The sequence below is a fragment of the Nerophis ophidion genome, linkage group LG22 (assembly GCF_033978795.1).
Source record: "Nerophis ophidion isolate RoL-2023_Sa linkage group LG22, RoL_Noph_v1.0, whole genome shotgun sequence".
NCBI classification, from domain to species: Eukaryota; Metazoa; Chordata; class Actinopteri; order Syngnathiformes; family Syngnathidae; genus Nerophis; species Nerophis ophidion.
Window position 1 is genome coordinate 33559505 of NC_084632.1, and position 13163 is coordinate 33572667.

Sequence of the window (13163 nt, forward strand, 5' to 3'; positions counted from 1 at the left end):
CTGCAGACCGCAGCGAAATGTCCCTTTTTTTTTGCATTTTCGACATTCGGCCTCTTTGGCTGGGCACAGTTTCCAGGGGTGTTGTGGCGCTTTGCCGCACCTTGTACATTTCTCATTATAGTATGTCTTGTTTACAGTGCTTGATTTGGACGTAGACTGCTCTGGTCTGCGTGGGGGAGCTTTTCTATATTGTGTTTTCCCTCTATTTGTGTTTATGGCATCCAAATTAGCACCTTTAATTTCTGTGTCCCCCTCGTAGCAGTTGCTGTTGTTTCTTTATTTCTTCCTGCTGTCTGACCCGGGTTATTGTTTTTGTCAGCGTCATGTCTGGGTCTAACTGAAGTCTCTCTGACAGCCTGGAGTCACTTATCCCGACCACTATGCGGTCACTTATCATTTCCTGAACTCGTTGGGGATGCACGTAACATAGTTGCAGGGCCTGCAGAGCTCTTGTATGTACCTCTTTTGTGTTTAGGAGACACGAGGCAATTTGAGATGATCTAAATGGATGTGTACTTTATAGTCCCCAGTCATGTGGTGATGGGGACCTAACACTCCCTAGAGTCCTTTGTTCAACAGTGCTAAGTCACTTTCTTTCTTAGAAGAGAACATTGGCAGCCATTATTTTGGGATTCCACAAAGTTAGGATGCGATGTCACAGGGAAAGGCATATGCTCAGGGACAGTATTCTGTTGACTCGGAAACTGATAAGGAAGAGGATAGGCATCTGGCATACAGCTCGTAGTACCATTTTTATTAATGGTGTGCGATTTCTGGTGTGCTGCAGCCTAATATTCCATGCCTCTGTCACATGGCATTGACAACTCCTTCAATTAAGATTTCCAATTTTTCTTTCCAAACTGTATTGATTATCCATTTAATCCATTGATTACCCATCCATCCATCCATCCATTAACTATTGATTGTCTTGCTTGGGGTCTTGGCACTCGGCATTCGGGCCAAAGGCGGGATACACCCTGGAAAAGTCGCCACCTCATCGCAGGGCCAACACAGATAGACAGACAACATTCTCACTCACATTCACACGCTAGGGTCAATTTAGTGTTGCCAATCAACCTATCCCCAGGTGCATGTCTTTGGAAGTGGTAGGAAGACAGAGTACCCGGACGGAACCCACGCAGTCACGAGGAGAGCATGCAAACTCCACACAGAAAGACCCCTAGCCCAGGGATCGAACCCAGGGCCTTCGAATTGTAAGGCACCCTGTATCACCGTGCTGTCCGTCGGCAACCCAAAGTGTTGAAATTGTCATATTGGACCAAAAATACAAATAAAAAAAATCTGTCTGGAGCCGCAAAAAAATAAAAGCCTTATATAAGTGTTACAATGAAGGCAACACCATTAATTTGTTAACGTGGACCCTGACTTAAACAAGTTGAAGAACTTATTCGGGTGTTACCATTTAGTGGTCAATTGTACAGAATGTGTACTGAATGGTGCAATCCACTAATGAAAGTTTCAATCAATTTCAAGGAAACGCCCCCTCCAGCTCAATGCGGACCTGAATGGGGACAGCTTGTTTTCACGTCCGTTTTCCCACTATATAAACAGCTTGCCTGCCCAATCACGTTACAACATCTACGGATTTTGATGGGAAAAAAACTGCAGACACAAGGAGACGAAGCAGGAGAACGTCTGTAATAGAGTAATTCTTATGTTGTCTGTTGCTATCTCCGGGTGAATGTTGGTATAGCGTTATGGGGTTGCATTTTGATTGGCCAACGATTTACGTGGTGTTGTGCACCTGACGGCAAGTGACTCTCGCCAGTACGCAAATGGCAGAACAAATGTTACTCAGTGAAAGGTAAGTGTTGTTGTTGTTTTTTTTATTAACCAGCAAGCACAGTACAGTTAGTACAACAACTGTGTTTTTATTACTGTGTTTTTGATAGGTGCCGTCTGAAATTCAACTATTTATTTTATTTATATATATAATAAAATAAATATATATAGCTAGAATTCACTGAAAGTCAAGTATTTCATACATATATATATTTATATACGCATATATATATATATATATATATATACATACATAGACATATATATATATATATATATGAAATGTATATGAAATACTCGAAAAGGTGAATTGTAGATGTAAATATACTCGTCCCCTCTTAACCACACCCCCCGCCCAAACCACGCCCCGACCATGCCCCCAACCACGCCTCTGACCCAACCCCGCCCACGCCCCCCACCCCCGAAATCGGAGGTCTCAGGGTTGGCAAGTATGACATATATACCTGATTGTAGCTGAGATAGGCGCCAGCGCCCCCCGCGACCACATAAGGGTTGGCAAGTATGACATATATATATATATATATATACACATAACGTCGGTTATGAGTAGACCACTTGTAGTCCATCCATCCATTTTCTACCGCTTATTCCCTTTTGGGGTCGCGGGGGGCGCTGGCGCCTATCTCAACTACAATCGGGCGGAAGGCAGGGTACACCCTGGACAAGTCGCCACCTCATCGCAGGGCCAACACAGATAGACAGACAACACCCACACTCACATTCACACACTAGGGATCATTTAGTGTTGCCAATCAACCTATCCCCAGGTGCATGTCTTTCGTACATATATATATATATATATATATATATATATATATATATATATATATATATATATATATATATATATATATATATATACATATATACACATATATATATATACACATATATATATATATATATATATATATATACATATATATATATACATATATATATATATATACATATATATACATACATATATACATATATATATACAGATATATATATATATATATAAACATATATATATATATACATATATATATATATATGTATATATATATATATATATATATATATATATATATATATATGTGTATGTATATATATATATATATATATATATATATATATATATATATATATATATATATATATATATATATATATATATATATTGCCTCATTTAATTAACCTCTATCTTAGTTACATATCTGATGAACATATCTCATTTATTGCTTATGTAAAGTGTTTAACTTACAAAGACACCTTGTGGGCAGCATATTAAAAAAAACATTGTGTGTTCTTCTTTACTTCAGAATCACTGTTGGGGCTGCCAGGGCAGGTTGACAAAATCGACAAAAAGAATGTAAGTAATTTACACTGAAAACCGGGAAAATGGATTACATCTTAAGTCGTCCATTTTGAATTATGAAGGTATCAGCGACGCAGAGTGGAGAAGAAACCGAAGACTCAGAGGAAGACTCAAAATTAGATAATGAATCAACAGACATAGTCCCAGAAAACAATGGTGACATAGCAGACGTGTCACCTCAAGCCCCAAGTAATTATAAAGACATTTCTACAAAGACTGAACATATGTTTCTCTTCAAACAAGAGAGGTATTTGTACAATTTCAGTAACCATCTAATTGTTCACAAAGAATTAATATGTATTTACTGTTCTTCAAATGATGTGCCTTTTTGAGTAGCTCTGAAGATGTTGGGGATGTGGCATCCTGCAGCAAACGTCGTGTCACAGAAGAAAGCCTGGTAAAGGACGATCTTAAAAAAAGTCGTGTGGAAGACATTCAAAATAAAGAGGCTGATGAACTGGTGTTGGTAGGAGAAAAGCCACAACACATTGACTCTGATGCAGCAAAAACAGAGGTGGAACAAGAAAGAAACAATGTGGAATCTGATGCCGACAAATTCTTCATCGGTGAGATCTTTCATGGGTATCACAGACACTAAATATCAGGAAATAAGTACAGTACATTTCGTTTGCTTTTTGGCGAATGTAAAAATTCAGTCACACTTTTCGAGTAGATTTATTTCTCACATTTACCACACTTTTCTTACATTAAGTTCATTTTCATAACATTTAAGTGTAAATTCAATATTGATTCTACATGTAGTGCCCCAAGGATCAATACTGGAACCAAAATTGTTTAAACAACATTTGTAAAGTTACAAAAAAACTTAAAGTTAGTGTTATTTGCTAATGACACGACAGCTTTTTGTTCAGAAGAGAACACACAGAAGCTAATACAAATAATAACTGAAGAAAAGAAGAAATTAAACAGATGGTTTGAGAAAAACAGACCATCCTTAAATTTCAGTAAAACTATCCATCCCATCCATTTTCTACCGCTTATTCCCTTTTGGGGTCGCGGGGGGCGCTGGCGCCTATCTCAGCTACAATCGGGCGGAAGGCGGGGTACACCCTGGACAAGTCGCCAACTCATCGCAGGGCCAACACCGATAGACAGACAAAGTTCACCCTCACATTCACACACTAGGGCCAATTTAGTGTTGCCAATCAACCTATCCCCAGGTGCATGTCTTTGGAAGTGGGAGGAAGCCGGAGTACCCGGAGGGAACCCACGCATTCACGGGGAGAACATGCAAACTCCACACAGAAAGATCCCGAGCCTGGATTTGAACCCAGGACTGCAGGACCTTCGTATTGTGAGGCAGACGCACTAACCCCTCTGCCACCATGAAGCCCTCAGTAAAACTGAAATAATGTTATTTGGTAACAGTAGAAGAAAAAGTCTATCACAAATACAAAGAGACCGAGTGGATTTTGAAAGAGTAAAATAAATCAAATTTCTAGGTGTTATAATGGATGAGAAGATGAACTGGGAAATCTCAAATAAAAAATATACAACCTAAGGTGCCAAGAAATATTTTAATAACGGATAAAGCATATTTTGTATTTGACCAAAAATCACTTCATATTCCCTACTGCTCACAAGTGTTACCATATCTGAGTTATTGTGCAGAAATATGGAGAAATAACTACAAAACTACACTTCAGTCACTAACTGTGCTACAAAAAAGATCAATAAGAATATTACATAATGTTGGATACTAAGAATGTTCAAAAACTCTTTATTTATTGAATCAAAAATATCAAAATTCATCGATTTGGTGCATTTGCATACAGCTAAAATCATGTACGAAGCAAACTCTAACCTGCTTTCCAACAATTATTTTCAACAAAAGAGGAGAACCCTAGGGAAAAATCCAATTTAAAACATTTGTGTGCATGCGCAACACGTAAAACCTCCGGCGAATCAGTTTGTGGTATTAAATTATGGAATAAATAAAGCAAATAAGTTAAACAATGTACTAATATGATCCAGTTTAAGAGTTTAAGAGGCTGTTCAAACTAAATGTGTTTACTACATTTGTAAGCATAAGGAAGAATAATTTTGATGAACATCTGTAAATGAAACGAAAATGAGATATTCATCTCATATGTGAACCGTAACTGACTTCATTATTACAAAGCGATCTGTTGTATTCATTGATGGAAATTGTGTTACAAAATGAGGACAGGAATTGAATACGTGCCACTCAATTGAAATTAATTAGAAAAGGGGCAGGGTTGAATAAACTTGGCTTCTTTCTACTCCTTTTCGAACATGTTGTAAAGAGAAATGTAAACTTAATGATTATCATTCATATTTGCATTCACTTTTGAAATAAATGTAAACTAACCAACCAACCAACCAACCAACCAATCAATGTCCGGCTGCGGGGAGTCTCTGGGTCCAATGTGAATTGAGTTTGAATTTATTTCAAACATGCAATTCCCAGTTTCTCTTTTCAACATGTTCGAAAAGGAGTAGGAAGAAGCAGAAACCTACCCCTTTTCTTTTACATAACAGTTGATAAAACTTTTGTTCACTTCCTGTTCTCAATGTATTCACAATATACTCCATAAGTAATCCCAATAAAAATAAATAATTGGTGAAGTAAGTTTTATTCCATACGGTGAGATAAGTAAGATTATTTTGAGAATGAAAGAATGGGTGAGTAAAATCAGAATGTGTATCATGGTTCTTCTTTTTTGTACTTTGTAAACACTTCCAGTTTGAAGAGTTTCTTGAAGTGGATCATATTAGTACATTGTTTGATTGCTTTGCTTAATCCATTCCATAATTTAATTCCACATACTGATATATTGAAGGTCTTAAGTGTTGGACGTGCGTACAAACGTTTAAAATGACATTTTTCTCTAAGATTATATTTCTCCTCTTTTGTTGAGAAGAATTGTTGTATATTCTTGAGAAGCAGGTCATAGTTTGCTTTGTGTATAATTTTAGCTGTTTGCTATTTCACTATGTCGTGGAATTTCAGTATCTTTGATTCAATAAATAAAGGGTTTGTAAAGTTAAAGTACCAATGATTGTCACACACATACTAGATGTGGCGAAATTATTCTCTGCATTCGACCCATCACCCTTGATCACCCCCTGGGGGGTGAGGGGAGCAGTGAGCAGCAGCGGTGGCCACACCCGCGAATCATTTATGGTGATTTAACCCCCCATTCCAACCCTTAATGCTGAGTGCCAAGCAGGGAGGTAATGGGTCCCATTTTTATAGTCTTTGGTATGACTCGGCCGGGATTTGAACTCACGACCTACCGATCTCAGGGCGGACACTCTAACCACTAGGCCACTGAGTATGTTCTCTATATCCAACATTATGTATTATTCTAACTGATCTTTTTTGTAACACTGTTAGTTAATCTAGTGTAATTCTGTAATTATGTCGAATCAAAAAAATGTTTTTAAAACTAAATCTAAATGTAGGGTGGCGACTTGTCCAGGGTGTACCCCGCCTCCCCCCCGATTGAAGCTGAGATAGGCGCCAGCGCCCCCCGCAACCCCAAAAGGGAATAAGCGGTAGAAATGGATGGATGGCAATCTAAATATTAAAGATACAACTAAATGTTAAACCTAAGTCTTAAACCTAAATATAAATGTGAAATATAAATCTACATGTAAAACATAAATCTCAATGGTAAATCTAAACCTAAATGTTAAATATAAATATAAATTTAACATCTAAATCTAAACTGCGATGAGGTGGCGACTTGTCCAGGGTGTACCCCGCCTTCCGCCCGATTGTAGCTGAGATAGGCGCCAGCGCCCCCCGCGACCCCGAAAGGGAATAAGCGGTAGAAAATGGATGGATGGATGGATCTAAATCTAAATGTGAGCACTAAATATCTCGCTAAGTGTAAAAATGTATTTTTATAGTAATGCCAATTTTCCACCAATCCAAAGTAGGGTTGTCCAAATATCAATATTTTGGTACCAGTATCGGTACCAAAATGACTTTCGATACCTTTTAATACTTTTCTGAATATTGGGGACCACACAAAAAAATGGCATTATTGGCTTTGATTTAACAAAAACAAATCCCACTGTACATTAAACATTTGTTTCTAATGGCAAAAATGTTGGTCTCAACTAAAATAGTAAACATACTAAACTCCTTGTCTTTCAGCATTAAATACGCAAACAAAGGGTCCTAATTTGGCTGCTATGCAGTAACATATTGTTTCATTTCTCATTTTATCATTTTGTCAAAATTATGAGGGAAAACCGGTAGAAAACTGATTATTGATCAACTTGTTCATTTTCTGTTAATATCAGGTTATTTTTTGTGTTTAATATGTTCCAACTACACTTCTATTCAAATGAAATAAGCACTTATTTTTCTGTTGTTTGGATGCTTTACATTCGTTTTGGATGATACCACAAATTTGGGTATTGATCCAATACAGAGTCATTACAGGATCATACAATGGTCATATTTAAAGTCTCCATGTGTCCAAAGATGTGTTTCCTGAGTATATAAACATAATATACATTTTAAGAAAGGAAAAAAGATTTTGTAACAATAATAAATATTGATGTAATTATTGATACGACTAGATACGCTCTTGTACGCTCGGTACAGTGGATGTCAGGTGGAGATCCACTCATGACATTTGTTTGGATTCAGGAGCGCTAGGGTTGCAGGTTCGATTCCCGCTTCCGCCATCCTAGACACTGCCGTTGTGTCCTTGGGCAAGACACTCTACCCACGTTTTCCCAGTGCCACCCACACTGGTTTAAATGTAACTTAGATATTGGGTTTCACTGTGTAAAGCGCTTTGAGTCACTAGAGAAAAGCGCTATATAAATATAATTCACTTCACTGTTGTTAGCATTCCTCATCTTGCTGAGGTAATACTTGTAAGAAACTTACTTTATTTGTCACCATGGAGGCAATGATTAGTGATTTCGGGCATAGCGAAAACACTACCGACTACGGCTAGACGCTAGCCAGTAGCTAGCTAGCCGTGTTTTAAAGCACCTCTTTCTGTTTTAACTTGACCTTTATCTTTCATTTTTAAGCCAAAATGCATCCATTCTTCTTTTTCTTTCTACACACGGTGTCTGCTTGTTAATACTCGGTGCGTGTGCATTGCCGAACATGCTCCTCTGCTCGTAAAACCAGCGACGTGACAACGATAACGCCGCGCCCTCCATCCATCCATCCATTTCTACCGCTTATTCCCTTTTGGGGTCGCGGGGGGCGCTGGCGCCTATCTCAGCTACAATCGGGCGGAAGGCGGGGTACACCCTGGACAAGTCGCCACCTCATCGCCTTGAAAAAATAAGTATAGTACCGTTTTTAATTAATTAGTACCGCAGTACTGTATTAGTACTGGTATACCTTACAACCCTAATTTGACGCTTCTCAGCGACAAAGCTGTTAACTCCAAGTGTGTGAATGTGCATACTGTCTTGCACAAAGACATAGTTGAAAACATAATTATATAACAGCTAATCGCTTTAAATCTGTTCCCAAAAATATGTCTTAATTGTGAGCAAAATGGTAGAAACAAGATCATAGTGAATGTGAATTCAAGTCATCATTTGGTCAGATGTTCAGCTTCGGCATACAGTATGTCACATTTTCATCCACCCATCCATTTTCTATTGCTTGTTCCATCCATCCATCCATTTTCTACCGCTTATTCCCTTTCGGGGTCGCGGGGGGCGCTGGCGCCTATCTCAGCTACAATCGGGCGGAAGGCAGGGTACACCCTGGACAAGTCACCAGTTCATGAATGTAATATTATTCAATAATAGCGCCGGACTTTCTGAATCGTTATCTGCGCGGTTACAAGGAAGCGCATTAGGCAGGCAGAGAGATTTGCAGCTCCCTAACATCTAGAGCAGGGGGGCTCACACTTTTTCTGCAGGCGAGCTACTTTTCAATTGACCAACTCGAGGAGATCTACCTCATTCCTATTTATAATTTATATTTATTTATTTATGAAAGAGACATTTTTGTTGACAAGTTAATGGTGTTTAATGATAATACAAGCATGTTTAACACACATGGATTCCTTTCTTTCATGAAGACAATAATATAAGTTGGTGTATTTGATTCTGATGACTTGCATTGATTGGAATTAGACAGTGGTGCTGATAACGTCCGCATTTTCAAATGGAAGAAAAAAAAAGTCCTCCTTTCTGTCCAATACCACATGAAAGTGGTTGGATTTGGCATCTCATTTGTCCAACTTGCATACTCGTTTTTAAACACTTTGTTATGAGAGTAGCATATGTGTGTGGCCCTTTAATGTCTGGCAGCAGGTGAGTGACGTCAGTGACTGTGCGGGTGGGCAAGCAAGTGAGAAAGCGGTCGCTGAGGGCGGGGAAGAAATACATTGGCATCAAACTCCGTAGCTTGCTAGCTTGTGCACGCTAGTTTTCTGAGACTCTTATTTTGTTAGCACAGGCAGGATGAAACAGGTCTTTTATGGTGAAGACAGGAACTGTGCAGTCGGTCTTTAGAGTTTTGACAGTAGGTACGGAGTCTCTAGAAATAAAATGTGTTTCTCTGCGTCCGCCCTGTTAGTGATTTTTTTCTTAAATATGAGCTCGCAGCAGCCAGCGTCATCTCACAAGATCCTCGGGTGCCGAGAATCTCAAACAACTGACGAAAGTGAAGTCTTGGTATGATTGATGATTGCTCATTTTTATGTCTATTTTTTAATGCCTGGCTTGAGATCGACTGACACACCCTCCGAGATCGACCAGTCGATCGCGATCGACGTAATGGGCACCCCTGATCTAAAGGAATGTGGCCGACATGCTTGGTGGATCCCACTGAGACTTGATCATACACAGTTGGTCAGTTTGTTGTTGGAATCAAATCCACCTACTGCAGTTTCATACCATCCATCCATTTTCTACCGCTTATTCCCTTTTGGGGTCGCGGGGGGCGCTGGCGCCTATCTCAGCTACAATCGGGCGGAAGGCAGGGTACACCCTGGACAAGTCGCCACCTCATCGCAGGGCCAACACAGATAGACAGACAACATTCACACTCACATTCACACACTAGGGCCAATTTAGTGTTGCCAATCAACCTATCCCCAGGTGCATGTCTTTGGAAGTGGGAGGAAGCCGGAGTACCCGGAGGGAACCCACGCATTCACGGGGAGAACATGCAAACTCCACACAGAAGGATCCCGAGCCTGGATTTGAACCCAGGACTGCAGGACCTTCGTATTGTGAGGCAGACACACTAACCCCTCTTCCACCGTGAAGCCCCAGTTTCATACCAAGATGAGAAAATTGAACTTGAAAACATTTACCCACATCCTGAAAATAACAACCAGCAAATTGTAGGCCAAATAAATTGTTCTCATGGCTGAGTGGAACCTGTTTGGGCTCATGAACTTTGTTGCTCAAAATCAAGATCTGCACATGAGAGATGTCTTGCCATGGTCAATTGCTAATGGCGATGGATATCTGCGGAAAACGAACAAAGCAATGCATTAAAGTTGTCTTCATTGTTTACTGAGAGACGTCCATCAAAGACGCAAAAATATGCAACAAAGGTGCAAGTATAGCAATCCGGATCAGGAACAATATTCAACAGTGGAGTAAACGACTGTAGGCAAGTCTTATCGAGTTCCTGATAAAAGAGTACAAAGAACCAAAGAGTTGTGAGAAACTGAAGAAAAAGTGTTTCTCTGAAACCAGAAGGGAGATCTGCTACAAACTTACCACACACTACTGGGAGGAAATGGCAGAATTGAAGTCCAAGAAGGAGGAAGAGACACCCGGGGCGGCGTGGCTAAGTTGGTAGAGCGGTCAGCAACTTGAGGGTTCCACATTCGATTGCCGGATCATGTTTTATTTTAGTTTGACTCCCTTAGTTCTGTTTTCAGCACTGGGTTTGTGTTTCCTTGGTTGCCATGGGTGCTGATTATTTTCACCTGCTTCTGATTAGTGTTTGGGAAGCTCACATAGCTCACTAGTGGTGATTACTGCCGAAGATACAGATGTCTCTGTGCTGTGTTTTGCCTTCAATACGGACATCATGCCCTGTGTATCAGAAGTGTGGTACGCAATCAGGCACAGAGTTTCTACAAACCCCGTTTCCATATGAGTTGGGAAATTGTGTTAGATGTAAATATAAACGGAATACAATGATTTGCAAATCCTTTTCAACCCATATTCAATTGAATGCACTACAAAAACACGATATTTGATGTTCAAACTCATAAACAATTTGTTTTTGCAAATAATAATTAACTTAGAATTTAATGCCAGCAACACGTGCCAAAGTAGTTGGGAAAGGGCATATGAGTTACATCACCTTTTCTTTTAACAACACTCAATAAAGGTTTGGGAACTGAGGAAACTGATTGTTGAAGCTTTGAAAGTGGAATTATTTCCCATTCTTGCTTTATGTAGAGCTTCAGTCGTTCAACAGTCCGCTGTCGTATTTTACGCTTCATAATGCGCCACACATTTTTCGATGGGAGACAGGTTTGGACTGCAGGTGGGCCAGGAAAGTACCCGCACTCTTTTACTAGGAAGCCACGCTGTTGTAACACGTGGCTTGGCATTGTCTTGGTGAAATAAGCAGCGGTGTCCATGATAACGTTGCTTGGATGACAACATATGTTGCTCCAAAACCTTAATGGACCTTTTAGCATTAATGGTGCCTTCACAGATGTGTAAGTTACCCATGCCTTGGGCACTAATACACCCCCATACCATCACAGATGCTGGCTTTTGAACTTTGCGCCTAAAACAATCCGAATGGATATTTTCCTCTTTGTTCTGGAGGACACCACGTCCTCTGTTTTCAAATATGATTTGAAATGTGGACTCGTCAGACCACAGAACACTTTTCCATTTTGCATCAGTCCATCTTGGATGAGCACGGGTACAGCGAAGCCGGCGGCGTTTCAGGGTTTTGTTGATAAACGGGTTTGGCTTTGCATTGTAGAGTTTTAACTTGAACTTACAGATGTAGCGACCAACTGTAGTTAATGACAGTGGTTTTATGAAGTGTTCCTGAGCCCATGTGGTGATATCCTTTCAAGACTGATGTGGGTTTTTGATGCAGTACCGCCTGAGGGATCAAAAGTCCGTAATATCATCGCTAACGTGCAGTGATTTCTCCAGATTTTCTAAACCTTTTGATAATTTTACGGACCGTAAGATGGTAAAATCCCTAAATTCCTTGCAATAACTCGTTGAGAAATGTTGTTCTAAAACTGTTCGACAATTTGCTTACAAATTGGTGACCCTCGCCCCATCCTTGTTTGTGAATTACATAGCATTTCATGGAAGCTACTTTTATACCCAATCATGGCACCCACCTGTTCCCGATTAGCCTGCACACCTGTGGGATGTTCCATTTAAGTGTTTGATGGGCATTCCTCAACTTTATCAGTATTTATTGCCACATCTCCCAACTTCTTTGTCACGTGTTGCTGGCATCAAATTCTAAAGTTAATTATTATTTGCACACAAAAAAATGTTTATCAGTTTGAACATCAAGTATGTTGTCTTTGTAGCATATTCAACTGAATATGGGTTGAAAATAATTTGCAAATCATTGTATTAAGTTTATATTTATATCCAAAACAATTTCCCAACTCATATGGAAACGGGGTTTGTAGATATTGACAAGCTTGCTAGATCATCCATCCATCCATCCATCATCTTCCGCTTATCCGAGGTCGGGTCGCGGGGGCAGCAGCCTAAGCAGGGAAGCCCAGACTTCCCTCTCCCCAGCCACTTCGTCTAGCTCTTCCCGGGGGATCCCGAGGCGTTCCCAGGCCAGCCGGGAGACATAGTCTTCCCAACGTGACCTGGGTCTTTCCCGTGGCCTCCTACCAGTTGGACGTGCCCTAAACACCTCCCTAGGGAGGCGTTCGGGTGGCATCCTGACCAGATGCCCGAACCACCTCATCTGGCTCCTCTCGATGTGAAGGAGCAGCGGCTTTACTTTGAGTTCCTCCCG

General features: G+C 40.1%; 1 protein-coding gene across 3 annotated transcripts in view; it reads left to right on the plus strand.

Moving 5' to 3' along the window:
• Nucleotides 1–13163, plus strand: part of mylk4b (myosin light chain kinase family, member 4b) — a 103813-nt gene that overhangs the window by 63215 nt on the left and 27435 nt on the right. For 2 of the 3 annotated variants that reach the window (XM_061883745.1, XM_061883747.1), the window contains 3 exons: nt 3132–3181; nt 3250–3434; nt 3521–3753. In XM_061883745.1, coding sequence (XP_061739729.1) covers nt 3132–3181; nt 3250–3434; nt 3521–3753 — 468 coding nt within the window. The remainder of the gene's footprint in view (nt 1–3131; nt 3182–3249; nt 3435–3520; nt 3754–13163) is intronic. The other variant, XM_061883746.1, reaches the window with a different exon arrangement.